This window comes from Hemitrygon akajei, chromosome 14 (assembly GCF_048418815.1).
Source record: "Hemitrygon akajei chromosome 14, sHemAka1.3, whole genome shotgun sequence".
Lineage (NCBI taxonomy): Eukaryota > Metazoa > Chordata > Chondrichthyes > Myliobatiformes > Dasyatidae > Hemitrygon > Hemitrygon akajei.
This window is the reverse complement of record NC_133137.1, coordinates 7,622,184-7,649,860: the sequence shown is the minus strand read 5'-3', so window position 1 is coordinate 7,649,860 and position 27,677 is coordinate 7,622,184. Positions and strand designations below refer to the sequence as shown.

At 42.8% G+C, this 27,677-nt stretch overlaps 1 protein-coding gene across 2 annotated transcripts in view; it reads left to right on the top strand.

The window, feature by feature from the left end:
* The window catches only part of znrf3 (zinc and ring finger 3), a 242,171-nt gene that overhangs the window by 169,725 nt on the left and 44,769 nt on the right, over positions 1-27,677 (top strand). For both annotated transcript variants that reach the window (XM_073065444.1, XM_073065442.1), the window contains exon 3: positions 24,967-25,041. In XM_073065444.1, the coding sequence (XP_072921545.1) occupies positions 24,967-25,041 (75 nt within the window). The remainder of the gene's footprint in view (positions 1-24,966; positions 25,042-27,677) is intronic.

Here is a 27,677-nt window from a genome sequence, read left to right as displayed (position 1 = left end):
AAGGAAGCATCCTCTCCACATTCACTCTATCAAGGCCTTTCAACATATTTGATAGTTATCAGAATTACTTTATTGCCAGTATGTGAAGCGTACCAGAATTAATTGTGCCTCAGTGCCAAGCATAAAACACCGTAACAAACAACACAATAGCAACCAAAAATGAACAGGACAATAGTACAAACAGCCATGAGCAATCAACACTTAGCAGGACCATCACATGCGCAAACATCAATTATCAAAGTGAACATATGAACAGCCTAAATAATTATCAACAGATCAAGGAGAGCAGCAAAGACATTTAATGGATGTTGTGCAGGAACAGTAGGGTATTATACTTGAGTGAGTTTTGTTAAGAACAATGAGATCTCCCCTCATTCTACTAAACTTAAGCAAGTACAGGCCCAGAGCCATCAAACACTAAACATGTGTTAACTCTTTCATACCCAAAATCATTTTGGTTAACCTTCTCTGGACCCTTTCCAAACCAGCAATGGCAGATAAGAGGCCTAAAATTGCTCACTATACTCTAAGTATGGTGAAGCTAATGCTTTGTAAAGCCTCAACATTACATTCTTCCTTTTATATTCTAGCCCTCTCGAAATGAATGCTAACATTGCATTTGTCTTCCTTACCACTGACTCAACCTGCAAGTTAACCCTTAGGGTATCCTGTGTCCTTTGCACCTCCGATTCTTTAATCTTCTCATTTAGAAAATAGTCTATGCCTTTTTCTTTCTACCAAAGTGCATAACCATATACTTCACTAAGATATCTTCCATCTACCACTTCTTTACCCATTCTGTCAATCTGCCTAAGTCCTCTACAGACTCCCCACTAATTGCCCCTCCACCTGTCTTTGTATTGTCTGCAAACTTGGCCACAAAGCCATCAATTCCATCATCCAAATCATTGCATATCAGTCCTAACACTGACCCCTGAGGAACACCACTAGTCACTGGCTGCCAACCACGAATAGGCCTCCTGTACTCCCACTCTTTGCCTCATGCCAGTCAGCCAATCTTCTATCCATGCATGTTTCTTTCCTGTAATATCATGGGTTCTTACATTCTTAAGCAGCCTCATTTGGGCAACTTATCAGAGGTATTCTGAAAATCCAAATAAACAACATTCTTTGTCTATCCTGCCTGTTATTTCCTCAAAGAATTCTAACAGATTTGTTAGGGAAGATCTCCCCTTACAGAAACCATGCCAGCTTGGGTCTACTTTATCATGTGCCTCATAGTGTCCCAAAAACTCATTCTGAGTAATGGACTCCAATATCTTCCCAACCACTGAATTCAAGCTAACTGGTCTATAATTTCCTTTCTTCTTCCTCCCTCTCTTAAAGACTACCGCTTGGTGTGTAGTCCATCTGGTCCAGCACCTTCAGAACTTAAGCTTCCCAAGCACCTTCTCCTTAGTAATAGAAACAGCACTCACTTCTGCCCCTTAACACTCTCAAGTTTTTGGCATATTACTTGTGTCTTCCACAGTGAAGACTGACGCATAATACTTATTCAGGTCATCTGCTGTTTCTTTGTCCCCCGCTACTGCCTCTCCTGTGTCATTTTCCACGGTGGGCTGAAAGGCCTGTTTATGTGCTGTGCAAATCTCATCAGAGCTTTAGTGTCAGGATCTAAGGATATGTGTGAATTAATAAGAACATGGAATAGATTTATAACAGTGTCCACAGAACTTGATGGTGTGAAGCTACATAGCCTGTGAAGACAGACCGCTAGTGTGAACCCCGTCCCAGAATCCAGTTTAAATCCAAGTGTTAGAGATCCGTGTGGGTTCACCCAGTTGTCTGCAGTAACCTCAACAGCAGTTTTACTGGAACCACTGCAAACAACTAAACAGCTAATTGCACATTTCTCTCTGGCGTGTGGGAGGTTTCACTAACTTCCAGCTTTAGTTGGAAGGAGAGGTTGTGGATATCCAGCTGTCCAGAAGCCAACGTCAGTTAATTAGATTTGACCTTTTTTTTGCATAGGCTAACTCTTATTAAAAATGGTACTTTTTTTTTCCCTTTTTCTTTTTTTTCTGTTTCAGGTCAAACCATAATTTTCTCCTGCATCAGATAATCGTGTGTGTCATAGAGACTGTACAGTTTGGGCGTTCCATTACCATTTCACCTAACCTAAGTGTCCTTGGTATTGCAGTCATGGAAGCAAACTTGTACTCTGAGCATTCTTGAGTGGTGCCGTCCCAAGGTGGGACCTCCCCAGTTCGTTATCTTTGACTGACAAGTTTGCCAAATCTTTATTTTGTTTCAATCCATTTTGATATCAAAGTAAACATTATTATTAATAAACAATATTCACAAGTATAAACCACATAATCCCATTTCATTCTTACCTGCACAGTCAATGTATTAAATGCAGTTTTATTACATTACTTCAAACCTATACTACTATTACGACTCCTGTGGACCCCTTTCCAAATTGGTTATTTCTTTAAAAGACAAAGGCCTATGAGTTGGATGTCCTTTGAGTTGTGGCTGCTCAGCCTGTCGTACCCATCACCTTCAAAGCAAGATAGCTACAAAAAAATGGAAGGAGTGGAATTGCGAGCTATTGGAAGATAATCCCAATCCATTCAATTCTCCGCGATGTCCGGTGACAAAACATATTTCAACACTAAAGAAAATCCATGTCCTTGAATCTTGCACCTGTGATTTGGTATAGAGCTGAAGCCCTATAATGGCAAGAGCCAAAAGTGCAACTTGCTCAGTTTCACCATCTCCCCACCCCTCTCATTCACCATCAACTCAATTGCCTATCTAAAGTTCTTGCCATTTCTTTACCCCAGTGCACACTAGTGGCTCTGCTCTTTCTGAATTTTACCCTCCTCCTCCAGCATCTTGCATTATTGGTCTCTGTCCTTTATTTATACACAGCCCGTGGGCAGCATCCTTGGAAAACATGGGCTCAGTTTCTGTGTGGATGCTAACCATGGCTGGTTGCCCATCACTGCCTCCTGTGTTGTCAGCACATTCAATTGGAGCTCAATTCCGTCACTATTTCCTCCAACTAAATGTCAGCCACATTTATGAAGCCTTCCTTGACTTGTGCTAGCATCTCTGTACGTCCAGCTTCCAACAGCCACCTCTGATCCCCTGCATGTGCCTGATTACTGCTTCTGAAATGTAGTTCTCTTAAGTGCTTTCTCCAAGTCACTGGTTCTCTTTGAAGATCTGTGTTGGTATTAGCTAACTTAGAACGAAGACTTTACATGCCACGTCCACACACCATTACCTGGCAGTTTCTGTGGTCTTCCCGGGAACCATAGTAACAGGTGAGCCTGATCTGATCCCCAATGCTAGCCTAATCTGTTTTGTCCAAAAACAGGGGATTGGGTGCACCATTGTTTTTTTTAATATATTCAGTTGATGTCACTCAGCATTGATACCAATAGAGTATAAAATTGGCATTTCACATAATCATCTCAAAGAAGCAAAACCAAACCCCTGATTTTTTTTTGTCTGCTTAACATTCCCCAACATTACCCATTGTGAAAATGATCAGTTTTGGTTTGGGTAGCAGGAGATGAGGGAAAATAAAATCTTTTATTTCTCTTTTGTGGAATGTAGAATACATAATAAAACTGCTGTCTTTTTCCACAGATGCTGCTTGGCTCTCTGAGTTCACCCTTTGTTTCTGATTCAGATTCGAGTGACTGCAATTTGATTTGTTTTCCACAATAATACCGTTGATCAAGCCAATGTTTAATTAGTGCTTCAGTATCTAATGGAGCTCTTCAGTTTTATTGGCTTTAAAGTTTCAGGTGCACTTTACCTGGGCATAGTGATCTAGAAACCCCCTTCTGCAAAGTGCTATATAGGGCTAGTTAACAAAACCCTCATGCCAGCCTGAAAGCTTCTTCCTCCAATCAGTCAACCATTCTAGTTACCCCCCCCCCCACCCCACCCCATCACCACCATCCTCTATTAGCCCCCCCCCGTGCACTGTAGACACTTTAAATCACTTTTTATGATGCCGTTTACATTGTAAATACCTGCTGCTATTTATTTATTTATTTGTGCGCATTTTATTGCATAGCTGCCCTTTGCCCTTTAACTTTATTAGCTTGACTATCTATATTTAGTTCTTTACTTTTACGTGACGATTTTTGAAAATCATTGTTGATTGTTGTTTTCTATTGCATGTTGTATCCTGACCATCACACCACAGCAAATTCCTACTACATTTAAGTGATGGATAAAGTTGTTCCTTGATCCTTGAAATTCATTATTTACTTCTGATGATGCATTTTTTTTTAATGATGACAACAGAAGGCGTCTTCAGAATCTGTTCAGTAAAATGATTGCTGAAGGATTAAGAAAAGCAAGTGACACTTCTTTAGATTTCTCTCCCACCGAACTGCTCTGGAGGCCCAGAGAAAGGAAGGTAGCCAGTTTTTCTTTTGAAGGAAACCCAGCCTTCCAGGTCCTCCCTGTTGAGGAGACTGCTGGCTGCCTGGCTCTTATCTCCTCCTTCCTCCAACCTCCAGTTTCTCAGCACTGTCACGTTTCAGCAAGCATTGCTCCCAGCTCAGCTTGCTGCATAAACAGTTTCTGTTGGCTGCCTTTCATCTCGGGTATGGCAGGAGATGCCCTGAAGTGTTTCTTGGAGCGGTCCTTTGAAGTGCCGGGCACGTCTCTGTGTCACAGAGAGAAGGCAGGGAAGAGCAGCCCAAAATAAAAGATTCTGTCGCCACGACGAATCACTCGGGGGCAAGGAAGAAAATATTTGTGTCTCATTGTTCTCATGACTCAATTCAACTCTGAAAGGAGTTTAGTTAGTCCATCTCAGATGCAAAGCTGAAAATATCACATGACTTAGGAGCTGAATATTGAAAATGAAAGCAGATAAATTTCTTGCAGAAGTAATGTAGTTTACTTTGCTGATGGTTTTTTGTTTGTTCAGCAGCTTATTTTGAAGCTGGGGGTCCAGATAGTGAGAGTGAGCTGCCTGTTTGGCAGGAAGGTGAGGGAATGGTAGCTGAAGCCACTGCTCATACTTTCACCAGGATCACTGGCTTTGTGGTCAGTTGTAGCCTGCTGTCGAATCGGGGACGTACTCCAGTTACTACAGATATTATAGTATGTGAGGAAGCCAGGGCAGTGGCAGAGTTAGTGGAGCTACTGCTTCACCACACTGGAGATGCGGGTTCAATCCTGAGCTCAGGTGCTGTCTGTGTGGAGTTTGCACGTTCTCTCCTGTCAGTACCTGTGTTTGCTCCAGACTCTCTGGTCTCCTCACGCATTCCAATGACACACTGGTTGGTGGGTTAATTGTCCACTGTACATTGTGTAGGTGAGTGGTAGATACAGCAGGGAATAGGCCCTCAGAAAATCTGCAGATGCTGGAAATCTGAGCAACACACACAAAATGCTGGAGGAACAAAGCAGGTCAGGCAGCGTCTATGGAAAAGAGTGAACAGTCGACGTTTCGGGCCGAAGCCCTTCGCACAGTCCTGCTGAAGGGTTTTGGCCCGAAGCGTCGACTGTACTTTTTTCCCATAGATGCTGCGTGGCCTGCTGAGTTCCTGCAGCATTTTGTGTGTGTTGCAGGGAATAGGCCCTTTTGAGCAGCAATCCCTTGATTTAATCCCAGCCTAATCACGGGACAGTTTACAATGATCAATTAACCTACCATTGGGTACATCTTTGGAAGGAAGCTGGAGCACCCGTGGAAACGCACATGGCCGTGGGGAAAATGCACAGACTTCTTACGGGCAGCAGCGGGAATTGAACCCGCGTCGCCGGTACTGTAAAGCGTTGTGCTAACCGCTACACTACTACGCCGCACAGATTTGGGGGAGTTGACGGCAACGTGGAGAGAACACAAAATGGGATTGGTGTAAATGGGTGTATTATGGTTGGAACAGATATTGTGGGCTGAAGGATCCGTTTCAATACATGGTTCCTTCTTCTGCTGGACAAGGTCCCATGACCATAATTAGTGGAAGACATGACTGATAAATTTCACATACTCTCTCCCAGTTGGAAATACTGTATGTCCATTGGAAAACTGTTCTGATAAACACAGATGGGAACTGAATAGAACTGACAGTATCACCACCATTCACCAATATAACTGCTTCAAACTTTCGATTTTTGAATAGTAATGCTCTGTACACAAAGGCGCAACGTTTAATCTGCTGCAGCATAATTGCTGGGTTGTCACAATGGAGTGAAACATGCTCCTTCAGTGTTTTAACTTTGAAATCAGGGGCCTGTTTATACATGTCTGGTCCTTTCAGTAATAAGCCTTATTTCAGAATCTGCCTCACTCTCTGCACTGCAGAATGTGCCCTGCTGAGGGGGAAAAGATCAGGGATCAATGCTGGAACTTCATTCGAGAAGCAGAGCCAAGAGCTGAGCAGATGTCCGCGCCATGTTAGGTTAAAATCTGCGTGCAGGGGCTCAGAAAGGGAGACTGCATCTATGAGAAGGAGGGGTCTGCCTGGCTGATCCACACTGACAATCCGAACCTAAAGACAATTGACAGTAAACAAGTAAAACAAACCGTATGGATTTGGCCTTCGGCAAGCTCTTTGGTAAAGGTTTTCATGTCAACTTGACAGAAATGTTTCCAGCAAGTTGACGCTTTGTTTTTTTTTTCTGAAACGCCAATGAATTTTTTCCCAAGGCGTCCCAATGATAAAGGTGTGAATTCAGAATCAGAATCAGGTTTATTATCACCGGCATGTGACGTGAAATTTGTTAACTTAGCAGCAGCAGTTCAATGCAATACATAATTTAACAGAGAGACAAAAACTATTATAATAATAATAAATAAAATATAACAATAATAAATAAACAAGTAAATCAATTACATATATTGAATAGATTAAAAAACATATAAAAACAGAATTGCTCTATGCAGGCAGTCCCCGGGTTACGTACGAGTTCCGTTCCTGAGTCTGTCTTTAAGTTGGATTTGTACTTAAGTTGGAACAAGTACATCCGGTATTATTTAGCGTCAGTCAAACGTTTGTCTTAGTATATAGTATATAATTTACCTTTCTATGCATATAAAACACTTTTTTTTACGAGGTCGAGTTGCGAGCTCGACATCAACCCGGCACGGATGGTACGGGAGTCACTGGATCGACATCAACTCGGCACGGATGGTACGGGAGTCACTGGATCGACATCAACCCGGCACGGATGGTACGGGAGTCACTGGATCGACACCAACTCGGCACAGGAGCGGTCTGTCACTGGATCAAACTCGGAAACTTCCGTTCTCCAGCCTGGAACTGATCTCACTGCGCCACCAGCCAACCGGAACAGGGGTGGGGGGGGGGGGTGGGGGGCAGGGTCAGGGTGAATCTTACTAAGAAAAATTTAAGCCAAATACAAAGTTAAACACTCAACACAGTGTCAACGGCAACGACTTAAAATGGCAGACAGCGTCACGATCCGACTTAAAATGGCGGATGGCGTTCTCCTTCCTCGGTTTGTAAGTATGAGTTGTCCGTAAGTCAGACATTCATAACTCAGGGACTACCTGTATTTTAAAAAAAGTGAGGTAGTGTCCAAAGATTCAATGTATATTTAGGAATTGGATGGTGGAGGGGAAGAAGCTGTTCCTGAATTGCTGAATATGTGCTTTCAGGCTTCTGTACCTCCTACCTGATGGTAACAGTGAGAAAAGGGCATGCCCTGGGTGCTGGAGGTCCTTAATAATGGATGCTGCCTTTCTGAGACACCGCTCCCTAAAGATGTCCTGGGTACTTTGTAGGCTAGTACCCAAGATGGAGCTGACTGGATTTACAACCTTCTTCAGCTTCTTTCAGTCCTGTGCAGTAGCTCCTCCGTACCAGACAGTGATGCAGCCTGCAGAATGCTCTCCACAGTACGACTATAGATATGCATTTATTGTCAAAGTATGTATACATTGTACAACCTTGAGATTCATCTCCTTACAGGCAGCCACAACACAAAGAGGCCATGCTTGCCGTCAGTGGTCAGGACACTGAGTGTAAAAGTTGGAAAGTCCTATCATAGCCGTGTACATCTGTTTTATAGTTAAGTCACAAGAGAGACAGGCAGAGGATGTTTCCAATAGTGGGGCAGTCCAGGATACAGCCTCAGAATACAAGATGCCCCTTGAGAAGAAAGATGAGGAGGAATTTATTTAGCCTGAGGGTGGTGAATCTGTAGAATTCATTGCCACAGGCGGCTGTGGAGGCCAAGTCACTGGATATATTTAAAACGGAGGTGAATCTACTATTGATTAGTAAAGGTATCAAAGGTTACAAGGAGAAGGCAGGAGAATGGAGTTGAGAGGCAGGGCAGAATCGAATGATCGAAATGCAGAGCAGACGTAATGGGCTGATTGGCCCAAATCTGTTCCTAGGTCTTATTGTATACAGGTTCTTTTTTACATCTTATAGGAAGGATATGCATGGTTTGAAGAGGTTGCAGTAGATGTTCTCTAGGTTGTTGTTTGGTTTGGAGAGTATTAGCTCGAAGGACAGGTTGAATCGACTTTCATTGGTTTTGCTGGAGTGTCAGAGGTTGAGAGGCAACCTGTCAGAAATAGGAAAAGTTATGAGAGGTGGATGGCCAGAGTTCAAATGCCATTGGACCAGGGCGCATAGGTTTAAGATGAGTGGGGAACAGTTTATATGAGACTTGTAAGTTAAGTTTTTTTTCCCATGGAGATGGATAGGTGCTTGGAATGCTTTGCTAAGGGTGCGAATGGAGGCAGATACAATAGCAACGTTTAAGAGACACCTCGACACAGGACCTGGCAGGGAATGGAGGGATACAGACCATGTGCAGGTGGACAGGATAAGTTAGATTGGCATCGTGAATGATATAATCATGATGAGCTAAAGGACTGTACTGTTCTATTTTGTATGTTAGGACTTGGCAGCAAGTCCCAGCAAACAGACGTTGGGTGATTGACCAGTTGAACTTATGTTGGCAAGGTTGGTGAAGGGACAGTAGGAGAACTCCCTGCCTTTCAGTTATGAGATTCTTCTGTAACCGCCTGAGTAGGCAGATGAATTCTTGACCATGCTTCAGCCACAAGATGTACCTCTGGTATTGTGGCACTCTCTGTGAGCTGCGCTTGAGGGTTGAACAGGATTATGTGCTGAAATGCTTTGTTGGTGCGCAGACTGCCGGTGACATTGAACCCAGTGATCGATCTCTTCTTACCCAATGCAGCCATAAAGCAGAACTATTAGGAAATTAATGCTTTAACACAACTATTCAGTGATTAGACTTCTCTCTCCCTTGACGTATCCCAGAGTAACATGGTATAGTGGTTGCTGCACTTTTTGAATGAAAGCCCTACTTATTGACAATCAGTGACTCTTGCTATCATTGTCCATTCCCTAAGGAATTGCTAACAGCCACTTGAATGGAAATTTTGAGTACATTTTTCAATTTTGCAAATTTTATGACTAAATTCCTTCACTATAAGGAAGAGGAAGTCATTCACCCGAGACTGGGGTCCACCTGATGAAGCACAACACATTGGACAGTAGAGAAAAGGGTTATAAAGATCAGGTTTACAGTATTTGTCAAGCATCTCATTTGTCCTACCGAAGTGCCAACTGTACTTTTTTCCACAGATGCTGCCCGGCCTGCTGAGTCCCTCCAGCATTTTCTTTGTGTTGCTTGGATCTCCAACATCTGCAGATTTCCTCTTGTTTGTGATAGGTTCATTTGCCATATGTACTTATCAGCGAAATGCCTAGTTTTCATCAAGCCACATCAGCGAGGGTTGTCTGGAGCAGCCTGTAAGTGTTGCTACGCTTCCAGTGCCAATGTCCAGTGATGAATACTCAAGGAATTTGGGCCTGAGGCCTTGCTTTTCCGCCAAGCTCAGCTTTCTAAACACAGCAGCTAACACTTCTAAGGATCCAAGTTGTTGTTGAATAAGTTAAACTTCCAACTAATATTCTTTGTTTAGCTTTTGGTCGTAAATGGGAGTCAGTTTTCAGTTCTTACTGTAACTGGCGAGCAATAATCAGTTTGAAAGGGCAGCTTTGCAAACAAGCACTGTTTAATGTAGCAGACTCACTGTCTATAGAAAGTCAGTCTATAGACTGACTTCTCAAGAATGCAGTATAAGACAATGGGATATTTAATTTGGCTTTTTTTCAAATATACAGGCTGACTGAACTTATTTAGCTTAAAGGAAACTTGGAGACCAGATAGATACTATCTCTTAGCATACCAGTAACTGATCTATTAATAATTTGGAAGGTTTGTGTACTGATGAGTCAGCTTCACAGCATTAATTGTGGGTACCTGTGAACTCTGTCCCCAGAAGCTTTCAGACTGCCTGTCTGAAAAGGCATCTATATCGTTTGTGAAGTCACCCAAGTGGTAAAAAGACAGCAGTCAGGCCTTTTAAGAATGATCCAGGAACATCAAGAAGAATGACAGAAACATGGGATAAATTAGGATCCATTGCATTGTTTTCTGTTTCTGCAATGGATAACTAGTTCAATTGTGGCTCGTGGTTATGTGTTTTTAGCTTATTCCTATTGTCCTTGAGTTTTGGGGATACTTTGTATTTTAGAAATGGTTTGTAATTTGGAAATGTTTGATAAGATAGAAATCCTCTGTTAGTTTTAGATGTGTTTAAGTGTATCTCACTGAAAATAAATGAACTGTGTTTTAAACTACTTTGTTAGCTGGAAGTACCTCCTCCTTGGGAGGGAGGTGAGACCCACTGCTCGAATAGTGGGTATTCACTGTGGAGAATAAACAGGGATGTGAACTAGTCTTTGAAGCTTTGATAGTTACAGTTTGACCCCTCTTTAGCGAGTGTACCTGTAGGTATCTATATTGGATAGGGCTTATGGTCTTAGTTTGAGTTCAGAATTTAGCGGTCAGCAAACCCATTACCATCACAATAGCATGCCCACAATTTACTAACCCTAACCGTGTGTCTTTCGAATGTGGGGTCAGTGAGTTGTGGGCATGCTCTGTTGGCAACTCAGTTCTATCCAGTGTGGATACAGTGCCTGAACTCATGAGGATGATCAGCCAATTCCCCTTCCACAGTCCAGCTCCGTCTCCTTGCCTCTCAATATGGCGAATTGTGTCTTGGCGTGAGTAACAACTTCAGCAGAGCAGGCAAGACGTGGGAGGAATATGGGAGTATTTGTCAAGGAGGAGTGAGCGATGTCAAAGGACAGATGTTGCATATTTCTGGGAGGTGTTTAGAATGACTCCACCATCTGCAATCAAGCACCTTTATGTTTAGTTTAAATATAACATAACTTAGTTAAGGTGCAATTGTATCAGCCTCATTTAACCACTGCACAAAACCCGTTATCACAATGCTATCCCTCTATATTCTATTTGTTTTGAGAGTTAAAGCACTTTTTACTGAAGTTCATAGATGTTTTCATTCATTGAAGTTCTTTCTTTGCAATCCGATACATGTGACAGCGAGCAGAGAGCAGAGGGAATGAATCCTGACCAAGGGCTTCGGCCCAAAGCATCGACTGTTTATTCCTCTCCACAGATGCTGCCTGACTTGCTGAGTTCCTTCAGCATTTTTTTTGTGCTACAGAGAACATAAATTTCTGGTTGGGCTACAAGATGTGGATGTATCTGTGCATTAGTGAGTGACAGTTAAAGCTATGAATGAATTTCCCAGGATTGCAAGGGTCTATCCCCACTTTTACAATATGAGATGTTCTTCATTGATCAAGGCCAGCCATTCCTAACTGCCCTTGAAAAAGTGGTGTGAGATGCCTCCTTAAACATGCATAGTTCTTTTGATGAAGTTGCACCCACAGTTCTGTGGGGTGGCAATGTTCTGAATTTAGGGACAGCAATGATGAAAGACTTGATGAATTAATTTCAAGCTAACAAACTAGTCTAAAACACAGTCAATTTATTTTCGGTGAGACACATTTAAATTTAAACAGGATTCATACCAAAAACTAACAGAGGATTTCTATCTAATGTTGCCCTTGTCTTTGATGGTAGAGGCCGTGGGTTTCACAGGAACCTTCAGAGTAGCCTGGGAAAGAACCACAGAGCATTTTGTAGATGAGATGTACATACTGCAATTGTTCTGCACCAGAGTTAAAGTAGGAATATACAATCTGAGAAGAATCCTGGGGTTTTTCTCAACACCTCAGTTCCCTGGAAGATCCTGATTACAGGAAGACTATATCTTTGGTTACTTATTAGTGAACGAAGAAATCGAGCAGCTATTTTAACATAAGTGTTTTAAGCCCAGCATCTTCATAAGTCATATCTCTAGCTGTGGCTTAATCCTCCCTTCCCCTCTCCCTCTCTCTCTGCCCCTCCCCCCTCAGCCCCCATCGCCCTCACCCTCCATCCTCCCCCTTCCCCTTGCCCCTTCAAATCATTCCAAAATTATGGAAGATTTTTCTTTCACAATTTTCATCAAAAGGTACGTGTTGACCTAGTGGTCAGTCACATTGAGTTTGTTTGGAAAAATAGCAACAAAACAGGCAGATGTTAACTCTGGAAACTTCCATCCTGAGTGGAGTCAGCAGAATCTGAGAGGCAGTCCTGGGCTTGTTCTACCTCAGTAGCCCCACCAGCTCATTTCCCAGGAAGGTCCCACCTCAGTAACTGTACAGATACGTGGGCGACGGAGCTGATGTGAACATTTTTAGAAGACGATATGAATTTATGAGGTTGAGGCATTCATGAAGCAGAGGGAGAGGAATTAAACATGGATCCTTAATGATTATTTTGTTTAAATATGCTCACTGTGGCAGGTGATAGCACTATTTTATTCTGGAGAGAAAATTTTAATCCCTTTCCCCTCCCCCCAGCTCTCCATGTTGATAATCAGCAAAAAAGGCTGAATAGGAGGAAATGACAATGATACCATCCAGTAAGGTTACATGCCTCAGTAGACGACGTTTTATATTGTGAACCATTATCAGTTGTGAATATGTTACTTACAGATTTTGTAAAAATAACACATTGAGTGTATATTGCTCTGGATTTCCAGCATCTGCTGAATCATTCATGTTTATTATTGATCAGAAATAAGGTTTAAGTAGGAGAACACAAATTGTCTCAGCAAATTTACAGAGAAGAGGATTTCCATTCAGTGGCAATTTTATTAGGTATACCTGTACACCTGTTCGTTAAAATCTAATCGGCCAGTCATTTGGCAGCAACTCAATGCATAAAGCATGCAGACGTGGTCAAGAGGTTCAGTAGTTGTTCAGACTAAATATCAGAATGGGGAGGAAATTTGCTTTACGTCACCTTGAGCATGGAATAACAGTTGGTGCCAGATGGGGCAGTTTGGCTATCTCGGAAACTGCTGATCTCTGGGATTTTCCTGCACAGCAGCCTCTAGAGTTTGCAGAGAGTGGTCCAGTGAGCAGTGTTAATGACAGAGAGCAGAGAAGAATGCTGCGACTGGTTCAGGCTGACAGCAACTGAAATGACCACGCGCTACAACAGTGGTGTGCAGAAGAGCAGGTCGGAAAATACATGTCAAACCTTGAAGTGGATGGGCTACAGCAGCAGAAGCCATGAACACACACTCAGTGGTGACATCATTAGGTACAGGAAGTCACTAATAAAGTGGCCACTGAGTGCACATACAGTAGTTACTTGTGGAATAGCTACTTGGGGTAAGATAGTGTAAAACTGTTTACCTTCTTGCTGATGTACCAGAAACCAAGGAACTGAAAGAAACTGGCAAGGAATGGCATGGGGCCATTCTCAATCCCCATTCCAGATATTTAAAGGAGTCACTGTGCAAAGTTCAATGATAACTTTGATTGTCTTGTGAACCATTTGCAACCAGATCCCAGAGATGTGGGTGGATTGGGGAATAAAATTTCATTGCATTGAAGCCACAGCAGTGAATGTAAGTGGTTTAATGTTGCAAACACCATCGATGAAGTTTAAGCAAAGTTCCTTTTTTTCCTGTGCCTCTCCTCTATAGCTGAGTGATGGCAAGAGGGCTGCAGGTGGTAGCAATTTACTCTGTACAGTAAAAAATACTAACTTGCACTGTAATTTACTTCCAACATAATGCTGCAATTAAATCGTTTGAAGTTGTGCAAATTATGAAACTGGAGAAAGGAACAAAGGCAAGAGAGGAAATAAGAAACCATTCTGTGCTCAGGTTTTTGCCACTGTGCACTGGCTCTTTAAGGTCGAGATGTTTCTGTCAGCTCTCAGGTTGCTTGGGATCAGGATTCTCCAGGAACAACTGCTCATTTTTAAAGGGCTACTTAAGGGAAAAAGATCTAGTCAACTGGTTCAATCCAGGAGCCCAGAAGGAAATGATTCTGGGCTTGGAAATAGTAACGTAAGTCAGAGTATTGTTAATGTGTGGCACATTAGGATTTTATCAATGATTCAATAGCTGAGGGCCCATCGTGTAATGGAAATGCACATAATGGCACCAAGTGGCTTGTGTTGCAAAGATGCTCTCGTGTACAGGAGGTCTGCACACCCAGCACTAATGTATGGTTTGGCATGAGTTAAAGATGTGACCTACCTGCCAGTTCTGAGGCATCTATCCTCTATCAATTGGTCCCCCTTTAAATGGCTCTCTCAATATACAATTAAGCTTCATAACCATCCCATCTCAGCTCCAGACACATACTCACAGACGATATCCTCACGATCCCAGGTCATCTCACAGACCGGCCCACTTGTGTCTCTCACTTCTCTGCCCCCTGCCACTCCATTCTTTTTCCTTCCCTGCTGCAGAGTTCCCTCCAGTCTCTGCCCAGTCAGATTTACTATCACTGACGTATGTCGTGAAGTTTGTTATTTTGTGGCAGCAATACAGTACAATGTGTAAGATATAACTAAGAAATGTTAAGAAATAAGTAGTGCAAAAGGTAGCAGGGTGTCCATGGTCTGTTCAAAAGTCTGATGGTGGAGTGGAGGATGATGTCTGTGTGTTTGTGTTTTCAAGCTCTTTTACCTCCTCCTTGATGGTAATGGTGAGAAGAGGGAATGTCCCAGGTGAAGGGAGTCCTTGGTAATGGATTCCACCTTCTTGTTCTCAATGGTGGGCAGGCTAGTGGCCGCGATGGAGCTGGCTGTTTACAACTCTGTGCAGCTTTTTCCAATCCTATGTTTTGGCGCCTCCATACCTGCTCCATTTTCTCTCAGACCCCACCCCTACAACTTCTCCTCCAGCCAGGCACTGTGACTTTCTCCGTGAATTCTAGAGTGGTGGATACAGGCGGATGAGTGGCCGCTGTGCACATAAAGTGTGCTGGAAGCCACGGACCTCGCGATGGCATGTTCACTCTCCAGACCAGCACCGGTTCCTCACACATTGCCCTCATCTGGGAATTGGAATTGTTTTTTTTTTAATTGTCACATGTTCTGCAGCTGTAGAATGGATTGAAGCACACAGGCTTTTTTTTATTGACTTTAGGTTGACATTGTACCTCTCATGGACAAAAGACAGCTAATGCCCTTCAAACCAATGCGGTGTTATTAAAGTCAACACCTGAGGCAGGTTTGTTATCACGTTTTACACAACATGAAATGTGTTGTTTCGTGGCAGAAGAACAGTGCAAAGATACAAAATTAATTTGAATTTACAAAATAAACAGTGTAAAAAAAGGAATAATGAGGTAGTGTTCATGGGCAGTCCGAGTCTCATGATGGAGGGGGAGAAATTGTTCAGTTTCTTTTAGTTTAATTACTGTTGTGATGTTGGAAAATTGGCACTGAGTTGGTGACATCAAAGTTCTGCTAACTGTAATGTGATAGTGACCGGGCTTCTTGCTTCAGTGATATTTCACGGATTAAGTTTTGGCCAGAGCTCACCTTCTTTGTTAACCAAAATATGCCCGTAGGAGTGCTTCAGTTCAACTGAACGGGCAGGCAGGGCTGTGGTTTGGTATCATACCCAGTACCTGAGGAAGGGCAGCACTCCCTCAGTAGTACACCAGAATGCCTGCCAGGACTTTGTGAACCCGTCTTTGATGTAGACTTGAAGTCATGAGGTTGGTTAATTCAAAGGCAATTCCTCTGCTATGGTTACTCTGTGGATAACAACGTGAGGTTGGCACAGGATGTTTAATCATAAACATCAAAGGGCTTGCCAAAGCTCTCCATGCTGGCTTTTGAAGATCTGGGTGAGAGGGCAATGGTTCAACTCAAAAGGCTGTTGCTGGAGTAGCACTGGAGTTCAGACATTCCTCTGTTAGGAAATTCTCATGACCTGTTGGTTGGCCATCTCCTCAAACCCTGGAACGTTCCCTCTGCTCAGATGAGAATGGCTGAGCCCTGGTTGAGACAGAGAGTGGAGCTTCACCTTCATTAACACTGGTGAATCCAGGTGTAAGAGATCTAAAACCCCAAAGACTTGTTACCTGATAGATATTGGAAAAAAGTTGCTTTTGATAGTTGGCCTTATCCCATCTGGATGAAATTAGTTTTGGCTTGTAGTCAATTTTGCCAGGCTTGGATTCCAGGTGTCACGCATCATCTAAGTAATTTAAACTAGACAACACCAAACTCCCCCATGGCTTTGCAGTCACTCCAGGCTTCAAATCGATGCCATGCCTGATTGTGGTCAACGCTTACTCTTCCATGAATCTCTGTGGGATGCTCTTCTTCTCAGTCTTCTCTTCGATCTCCCATCTTACTTGTCCTAATTGATATATTTCCCAAGCAATGGTCTCACGTTGCTGTAGCACTTGAGTAACATGGAAAATAGATAGTTGTAATGTGCCGATAATGTTCAGAATCGGAATCAGGCTTATTATCATTGACATATGTCGTGAAATTTGTTGTTTTGTGGCAGCAGTACCGTACCAGATGTAAAAATGACGTTTAAGTTACAGGTAAGTAATAGATATATACAGTAGATACAGAATCAGATTTAATATCACTGCACTACATTGCAATATATGATAAGAAAAAATTATAAATTACAAGAAGTATGTATAAGAAGTTAAATTAAAGAAACAGTGCAAAAAGACAGAAAAAAGAAAAAAAAAGAGAAGGTAGTGTACATGGGTTCATTGTCCATTCAGAAATCTGATAGCGGAGGAGAAGAAGCTCCTGTACCACCACCTTGATGGGAGCAATGAGAAGAAGATGTACTGGGTGATGAGGATCCTCAGTGATGGATACCAACTCTTAAGGCATCTTGTTTTAAAAGTGTTCTCAATGCCGGAAAGGGTAGTATCCATGACGGAGCTGGCTGAGTTTACAACTTGCTGGAACTTTTCCAATCCTGTCCAGTGGCCCCTCCATACCAGATGGTGATGCAGCCAGAAAGAATGTTCCCCACAGTACATCTAGAAAATTTGCTAGAGTCTTTGGTGATATACCAAGTCTCCTCCAAACTCCTAGTGAAGTACAACCACTGTCATCCCTTTTTTTATAATTGCATCAATATGTCGGGCCCTATGTCGGTTAGATCTTAAGATTTTGACATTCAAGAACTTGAAACTTCATCTTTTCCACTGCTGATCCATCAATGAAGACCGTGTGTTCCCTCGACCTACTTTTCCTGAAGTCCACAATCAAGTCCTTGATCATACTGACATTGAGTGTAAGAGTGCAAGGTCCGTATAAACAGGAGGCATGATTTGGCACAAGGGCTGATCATTTGGCCTGCCTAGCGTTCGGAGTTTGGGGTCCCGCCATCAGCTAGTCTGGAAGTTAATGATGAAGACTGGGGTCATTTGGACTTTCAGGCAGCAACAATGGCGCGGAATGTCCTACGTTACTGGGTCATGGCTACATCTTGATTCTGCCCAAGGCTGAGCAACCAACTAATTGAAAGGCTGAGGAAACTCTAGACCCATCTCACTATTCAGTTAGAGGGTTTGACGTGATCTGAAAATTATGGTAATTAGGACTGCTTATTTGTTTAAAGGTCAAACACCAGCATTGACTTGGTTGTGTCAAAAAGCCCAATTCTATGTTGCAACTTCCATATATCTGCTATTTTTAAATTTGCACAAATGTATCATCAAATTTATTTGCACTGGGTGCAAGAATTGTGATGTGTCAATATGCAAAGGGACACACCCTCAAACCGGAGACGTTGTCCGGGCTCTGGCGCATAAAGGGTTAACGGTGCCTGGCTTTCTGTCTCCATATTCAATGCACCTGCAAGAAACCATCCTGTAATTAGAGGTGGGTCATGCAAAGTGTGACAGCTTGAACATTAAAGATTTTAGACCTGCCTTTCGGAGGTGGGGGAGGGAAATCACAATTATTGGGTGGGCTGGGATGTGCCTAAAGAGATTGAGCTGCCCCATCCCTCCCACCACCCCCCTACACTTTCAGACCTGTAGGGATGGCCTTAATGAGGATTCCTTTAGCCCCTCGCTTAGAGCCGTTAATTATTAACTGAGTTAGCAGACATCAAAAAGGGAAAAAATGTGAGCTGTGATTTGCCTTATAAGTTCTGTGACCACAAAGCCCAATTTCTTGCTCCCCCCCACCTCTCTTTCTTGATTGGATCCTTGATTACCAACTTTAAGGAGGTCAAAAGAGGGAGGAGACCAGTAGAAACTCAGCAGACTTTTACTTGGAGGGTTGGGGAAGTGAGTTTGCATACTAACCCTACCAACCTTTGACGATAGTCCCTGAGACTCCAGGAAATGAGTTAGATCGCCCACACAAGGGAGGGTCAGGATGGCATGAAAACATTTTGCTTATCTTGTACACATAAATTGATTTGTGTGTAAAATAGTGGACAAAATAATTATTGACTGGTCTGGGAAATGTGGTATACAGTAAGTGTTACAACATTCATGAATACATCCAGTGTAGACAAACAGTCCCAAAGCTGCAGGGCATGCACAAATTCGTCTAAACACACTCATCCACACACGTACACTTGGATACTTCACAGACTCACAAACACTCTCCCTCGCTCGGCAGAGAGAGTGAGTGAGATAAAGTCAGGCCTTCGTCTGTATTAGAAGCAGAAGTTAATAAAGCCTATAGTTTTCAAAGCCAGGCTGCACACTTAACAATTAACTAATACTTCTCAGAAATTATCGAAGTACATGTGTATATGTCCCCATTGCCACTGTGAGGTTCATTTACTTGCAGGCATTTACAGAAAAATAAAAATGTAAAGAAGTGCAGATAATGATAATTTCAGTGCTGTTCTGCAAGCCTATTCATACATTCCTGTGTAAAGAGTCGGAATATTGTAGGACAGCCATTGAGACTTGGGTGAAGTCTGATGGGTTTGAATTGTATGCTTTCTGGTCAAGGGTATTGACAATAGAACTAGCAGTGAGAGCCAGTAATAAATGATTCTACTTTGCAATGAACTGGTGTAGATTTGGTCATAATGTTGAAACTGAGGTAATAATGCCAAATTTGGTAATTATGTCTATCAATCTAGCGATCTATTTATTTATCTGTGCAATTGGGTGTCAGTGTTTGTTGATATATGGTTTTTCATAAATTCTATTATTTCTTTACTTTCCTGTAAATACCTGCAAGAAATTGAATCTCAAGGAAGTAATGTGGTGACATATACGTACTTTGATAATATATTTACTTTGACTTTGAAAACTGAAGAGTTAAAATTTGCCAGGCCTTATGGATAATGCAAGGCAATAGAACTATTTGGATTGTGCTTTCCTAAAGCAAGCAGTGGCTAACAGACCAAACAATATCTGTTGCACCTTCCTGATTTCCATTTCCCATTTCCTCCTGGTGGGCAGGGCAACAAATGAAATGTAATCTCTGTCAGTTTGTGGATACACACTCCTCAACTTCGAGGTGCAAGCACAGTTGACGTTAAAAGGCCTTGCCTGGTGTAGAGTTCTCTTTCTGGACCAAGCTTACGCACTGCTCCGGTAACCCAAAGTCAATCCTGTTCATTGGCGCTCTGTGTGTAGAAATTGCCCACTCTCTCAGAGACTGCATGCATTTCCTCCAGGAGCTCTTGTTTCCTCTGGCATCCCAGAGAAATGGCAGTAGAGGCAGAGGCCTCTGTGAATTTCCCCTTATGTGTCGGTGAGTGGTCGAATCTGGCTTGAGTTGATGGAACGTGGAGGGAATGAAAGCAGATTAGATCAGGATAGGAGATTAGATTTATAAAGAACAAACATTAGCTTATTTCTCACATGTCCGTCGAAACGTACGGTGAGATGATTTGTTTTGCATCAAATCAGTGAAGATGGTGTTGGGCAGCCCACAAGTGTTGTCACACTTCTGGCACCAACATACCGTGATGAAAACTCACTAAACCTAACTTGTACATCTGTGGAATGTGGGTCATCTACCCAGTAAGTGATTGCTGGATGCATGGTGGGACAAGCTGGGTCACGGGGTCACATCACCTACAGTACAAATCTTGTGCTGGTTCCCACTTCATTTTAGACCCTAAGCTCTGAGCTGTCAACCTTAACTCTCTCCCTTCTGTATTATGGGTGGATCAGTTTCACATAAAACTTTTAACAATCCTTTGAAGCATTTTACCCTATTAGAGGCACTATATAACTGCAAGCAATTGTCGACATTGAACAGCCACATTTTAAGGCATTTGAAATAATTTCAAGTTCAGTCGACTGCAGAGAGAGCCACAAAACCCTGATACAAATATACTTTAGTTGTGCAAATTTACTCATGGGTTTTATACAACAATTTACCTGCATTTTTTGTGTGGGCAGGTTCTGAAATCCTGTGTAGATGTGCCAGTTTTATGAGTGAATGCTTGCGGTCATTTATGAACCCTGGGCAAAGGTCTTAAATAGTTTCAAAGAGGCCATTTCCAGTAATTATTGTGCTGTGATTTGGAATCTGTACCTGTAACCCAAAAGGGACTTCAGGTGTAAAGGACTTAAATCTGCAAGGAAACCCAGGTAGAGAAGGCGCAATTCCACTCCTTTCTCTGTCAAAAGTGAGGAATGAGTGCCCCCTACTGCCAAAGTGAAGCTTTGCATGCTGATTTCCTTTACCATTGCTTGCACTATTTCCCCAAAGGAGGAGAGAGCTGTAAAAATGATGCTGTCTCACCACCGCTGCCTGTCGCAAAGGCCGATCCTGCCCAGTTGGAAACACAAACAGCAGAGCTGAATGCACCAGGTTTGTTTATCATGTAAAATTTCAATAACCTGAAAAATTCCACTTTCTCAAAGGTTTCCATTCATACCTCATTCCTCTCCCAAAAAAACACTTTGGGATGTATTGAGGTATAGTTTTCCACACTGTGAGTACCATGATATTTTGGAGACCACCATGTTGCTTTTGTTCATGAGCAAGGTGTTCCATGTGCTATCCTTTCCAATTTCTCTGTAACTTCTGGCCAAGATTCCTCAAATTATATCTGGTCAGCCATGTCAGAAGTGAGCAACACGGTGTTAATACACTGCTTGTTCTTCTCAATAGGGAAGTCGGAGTGAAGACGTAAGGAAGCTCCTCAATTGACTCTATCTCTTGTGGCTTGAATTTGCATTATCCCTCCATCACTTTCGAATGAGAAGGCTTTGAAATATGCTACAGATGTATGCACAGTTTAGTTGTACTGGTAGGGAATGCCCTGCGTCTGTCAAGGGTGAAGATACACTAAGATGTCAAAACTTTGATCTTTTGTTGATTTATTCCCACAAGGATCTCCTGCTCTCCACATTGATGCAATAATCTCCAAACAGGTGCAGACGTCAGAAAACAAAGCAACACACACAGAAGGCTGCAGGAACTCAGCAGTCCAGGCAGCATCTATGGAAAAGAGTGAAGAGTCAACGTTTTGGGCTGAGACACTTCATTGGGACTGTGAACAGTTGACTCTTTTCTAGAGACGCTGCCTTGCCTGCTGAGCTCCTCCAGCATTTTGTGTGCGTTGCAATGATCCACTCACTGCCATCCCCACACCTCTCCCTATTCCTTCCCCGGGGCACATACTGACTGAGACGAGGACTCTGTCATGCGATGTGGACCTAACAAATGAGCTCAGCTTCAGACTTACTGTTAAAGGGCAGAGAACTCAACATTTCAACACTGAGCCCTGCAGGCAGACAGCGTTCATTTAACTCCTGATAGTGAGCACAAAATTAAAGGAGTATTGGAGGGAGCCATCCAATAGCATAGGGACAAACCAATCAGTCAGTTCTCCGTACAACTGTCTTCACCGCCCAACAAGTTTGCACCTGCTCTGCTTATCACCTTACCCCATGCATCCTTCCTCTATGCAAGGGCCATCCCCAAGTTACAGTTGCCTGACCTACAAACACTTGTCATAATATTATTAAATTCAAAAGTCCATTGATATGAGTGGCTGAACTAATTCCCTCCCTCTCCTTTTAGTAGTTGCTCTTTCTTATAAGTCTCATGTGCTTTTGATGCCATATCTATACTGAAGGATTTGGTTACCACATTGAGCTTTTTTTTTGTGTATTTTCTGGCTGCATATAAAAATGGAACCCGTTTGCTCGGGTCTCGGCCCGAAACGTCGACAATACCTGGCCTGCTGCGTTCCACCAGCATTTTGTGCGTGTTACCCGGGGTGACTTGTATTTCTTTTCTCCTTGAAATGCAGTTTAAATAAAAAAGGTTTGAGCTAAGAGTTTACTTACCACCATAATATCTGAAATTAATGGAAGAAGCTCTCAACAATAACAGTTTCTGCTGAATGATTAAACCTAGAGCTAGCTACAGTCTCTATGGTTCAGAGGGGGCACGTCCATGTGAATGAGATTTGCCTCCAGTATCCAGTGATTGGTAAACAGGACAGTAATCTACAGCCATGTTGAGACACTACTGGCTATTGATGCTTTTATTAATCACCCTGAAGCTATTCATATAGCTAGATAGTAAGTTAAAATGCATGTTTTAAATTGCAATGAATAAGATGGTTTTACCCAACATAAACTGATCTAAAATTATTGTTTCTGATCTAAAATTATTAGAATAATTCAGTAATTAGGCACTAATTCACCAAGGAGAATCATTGTGCTTTTAAGCAACCTGGTGTCTACGTTTTCCGAGGAGACTGAGGCGTGCAAGGCTCCCTGCCTCCAGCTTTCTAGAGGAGCAACTCTGAGAGTGCCCTGTCTGACTGCATCATTGTGGTATGGAAGTGACGAGGCATCAGACAGCAAGACCGGGATCTCCGACACACCCATCCCTGTTTGTGACATTTACCAGGAGCATTGTAGACAAAGGGGCTGAAGGATTGTTGAGGATCCCTACCACCCATCTCCTTGGCCCACTACCATCAGGAAGGAAGTGCAAAAGCACTTGCACTAGGACTGCAAGGCTGGGTGACAGCTTCTTCCCTGAGGCTGTGAGACTAATCAATACCCTGCCACCGCCGAGGTCTCGTCAGGTTTACTTGTGCTGCCCACCACATACATCTTGAATTATGTTTTATTTACAGTAACATTTTGTTTTGTGTACTGTGTGTGTGATATATGTTTTGTGGGTGCACCGTGGCCCAGAGAAATGTTGTTTCATTTGGTTGTACAGCTGGATGACAATAGATGTGAATGTGAACTTAGTTGCCTGGCATGGATAACTTCACTCACCTCATCGCTGAACTGACTCCAGATCCTGCAGACTCACTTTCAAGGATTCTACAATTGATGTTCTCAGTATTATTTAATTTTTACTTGTACAATTTGTCTTTGCATTTTGTTTCTTTTGTCAGTTTTTACTTATATATAATTTTTCATAAATTCTGCTTCATTTCTATATTTTCATGTAAATGCATGAAAGTGAAATGTCAAGGTGGCATATGGTGTTATATATGTCCTTTTATAATTCATTTATTTTCATTTTGACTTTAATAGTCACCTTGCAAAAACCCAAGTACCTGCATTTATTTTATGCTGCTCATTTAATGACTAGACTGTGGGGTGCCTTGGTTGTTAGAATCAATGAGTGGACTTGATGTGTCGATGACACACTTGTTTGAGATAAGCAGCCTAGTGAACATCTTAACCCGAGGAAGGGAAAACATTCCATTGTTGCTGTAGTTGAGATTACGGACCTCGGACTGGAATTGTTTCCAGTCCCCAGGGTAACGAGGAGCAAATAAACAAGTTCCAGTGATTGATGAGCTGAACACATCAGAAGCAGATGGTCTGTCCTGTGTCTGTACACAAATACTAATCAAAACATTTTATCTTTCAGCTCACACTTTTCTCCCTTGATAAAAGCACTCCACTGCATGGAATTTAGTCACAAACAATAGATTCCATTTTTTGGACCATGTAAAGTCAATTGCCCAGCCAGTGAAGTTAATCATTGACTGTGGATGAGAAGTTGGGGTGAGTGGGGAACGCAGCATCAAGGGTAGCACAATACATTAGCTGGTCACCATTGCTGTAAAGAAAATGAATACTTGCTGTCTCACATTCACACTGAAACACTTCTTGCAAAATGAGTTATTCTGGAGTATTATTACAAAGACACGTGCGAATTTGTGAAGGCACAATGTGGCTGTGTCTTTGGCTGTCAATGCGTACAAGTTAAGGATGGGAAGTGGCGGAGGATTATCTGACTTGGGACTAGATGGAGTCTACTGGAGAAAGTTGGGTTGGGTTCTAGATGAAGGTTTACAGCTTTGGAGGGATGATCGGCACCACTGTTACTGCCAGCCCTCGTGTGATGTGTGGTACCCAGTATCAAAGTATTATTGCCAGCAGTTTGTTCACTTAGCTTCCCCAATGCATGGTTCATCCCTCTGGGACAGCATTCAATCGTTTAAAATCCTGGCCTTGTAAAATATTGGTGTCAATTCTTCTATGTTTGCCACAGCAGCCTATATATAGCCATGAAGATAGAAGCAAGGATTCGTTGTGAAAGGACAGAAGGAAAAGATAGAAGTTCTTGTCTGTTATGTATTTCTGTGACAGCCCTGGTTGTCTTGCCTGAGACAGAAATATTACTTACATCCTATATCATACTGGAGAAAACAAAATCACTAACTTGCTAACTATTGCAGTAGAATTGTCTTTCTGTTGTCTGAAATGTGATTTGTACTTAGGAATATTGTGCTTTGCTTTGCAGGCAAAGCGGGCAGTCCAGAGAGGAGCAACGGCGGTCATCTTCGATGTGTCCGAAAACCCAGATGCCATTGACCAGGTATGAGATACGTTCTCCCCCATTGTCCTATATGTTGTTGCCCAACCAAGTTAGACAGATAAAAAGCAAATGTGCTCATTACAGAGTGAGTGATCTGATCACTATGACCACTCTACAACACGAGAAAACCCGCAGAGGCTGCGAATCCAAGTAACACGCACAAAATGCTGGAGAGATTCAGCAGGCCAGGCAGCAGTCGATGTTTCGGGCTGAGACCCTTCACCAGGACTGGAGAAAGAACTCTGATGATAGAGGACAGAAGGACGCAGAGGGTGTTGCTCCTACATCTGGAGTGTGGCCTCATCGTGGCAGTAGAGGAGGCCATGTGTCGGTCAGGCCACAACCACCTTCCATCTGATACTCCGTCTGAATAGGCTTCAACCTGATGGCATGAACATCGACTTCTCAAACTTCTGGTAATTGCCCACACCCCTCATTATTCCCCATTCCCATTTCCCTCTCTCACCCTATCTCCTTATTTGCCATCACCTTCCTCTGGTGCTCCTCCCCCTTCCCTTTTCTCCATGGCCTTCTGTCCTCTCCTATCAGATTCTCTTTCACGAATCGACTTCCCAGCTCTTTATTTCAACCCTCTCCCTCCCGGCTTCACCAATCAACTTCTACCTTGTATTTGTTTTCCTCCAGTCCTGATAAAGGGGCTCGGCCCAAAAAGTCAACTGTTTACTCTTTTCCATAAATGCTGCCTGGCCTGCTGAGTTTCCCCAGCATTTTGTGTGTCTTGCTTTATTATGATCACTGCCAATTTGGAGAGTATGTTGTAAAATGGGTAAAATGGGTAAAAGAGGACGAGCAGTCCATTTTCCCTTTCTGTGGATTTTCAATCCTGTCAAAAGTCAGAATCTACCTAGATGTGTGATGTTAGCACAAATGGATTTGTAGTTTTATGGAAGGTAGCAGAGGGTGAATACCTTTTTATAGAGCTATTCCTCAATATCTTTTAAAATATCTTTTAAATGTTGTTATTGTAATTGCCTTAACCATTTTCTCTGAAAGATCATTCCATGTGGAAACACCATCTGAGTAAAGATGCCACTCTGGTCCTGTGTAAACCTTTCTCCTCCTACAGACCTCTGTCCTCTAGTTACTTTCTTTGGGGAAAAGACTGTGTGCATTCAACTTATCCATGTTTAGATATCTCTATAATAACTCCCATCAGTCTCTTAACTCCAAGGTCCTATCCTGCCCAACCTCTTTCTGTAACTCAAGCCCTCGAGTCGTGGCAAAATTCTCATAGATCTTATTTGTACTCACTCCAGCTTAATGGCATCTTTCCTATAACAGGGTGACCATAACTTTGCACAATATCCGTACAAATGCAACATAACAAACCATATTTTATAGTCAGTGCCCTGACTGGTGAAGGCCTTCTTCACCGCCCTGCCTACCTGTGGCACCACTTTTATGGAACCCTGTGCCTGTACTCCTAGGGCCCTCTGTTCTCCAGCACTCCCCACTGTTCACAGTGAAAGTCCTAATCTTAGTCACAATGGACAATTGTCCTCATGCCTAAACCCGTGAACATGGCACAGATAAGGAAAGTGATGAACATTTACACTTGGCTGGATGATTCCAGCTCCAGCAAGTCTGATAAATGTAATTAGTGTAATCGATACGCATGATGGGCCAAAGGCACGACTCTGAATTTCAAAAGTTGACACCATCCAGGTTTAACTGGTCCCCTTTCACCAGCATAACCATTTGTACCCCCCCCCCCCCTCTTTCAAACCAGATCCAGACTTTGCCAACTTGTCAAGTCTTCCTCAGTGTCGTCTTGCAAAGCTTGGACATCTTAGATAATCAAGGGGCAGCATATGTGTGGGATTACCATGCACACTGGTATACCGTGCTCTTAAATAGCAACTTCCTGTCTGTGCTGTACATGCGCTCACATTTGGAAATATATTTGCATTCCTACATCACAAGAGTCCCTGAGTCAGCCATGCACGTACGTATATTTAAAACAAACACTCAGCACCCCTTCTGGGGCAGTTAGAGGTGAATTATAAATACCAACCCAATGAGCACGCCTGTGACAGAGTCAAACAGAAACCAGGGTTCTTCCCTAGCGCTCAACATTAGCACTTAGAAGACTGTAAGAAAGTGATGAAGATGGTAACCCTGGCCCAGGCTTCTCTGCCGTTCCATTGGCAGTAAATGTAGTTGCCATGACACTCAAAACTTACCAGGGTCTAGAAATTGAGCCCGAGGACTTTTTCCCTCATCTTTTTTTTTTAACTTCCTCAGTGGCATTGTCAATGTTGGCCTGATATATAAACCAACACCCCATAGAGCAAACATACATTACATTTGCAAATGGTTCCCTTTCTTTAAGCCATTAGATGTGCTGTAATGAACAGAAGCTGAGGCAGTGCATCTTGTCAGTCACAGAAGGAATCTGTGAAGCACCAGGCAGCACTCTTGTCTCCCAGGCCCCTTCCATCCCTGTCATTGGAATGTGCTGGGCAGCCAGAAAGCACGGAGTCGGCAAATTCCTTTATGCATTTTGTTTTTGGCTGCTTTGTAATAACCAACATTGAAAAGATCTCCACCCCTCCAGGTAAACACTGGTATTGCTGTCTGGACAGGAATGGCATATGTTAGAGAACAGTTTGAAC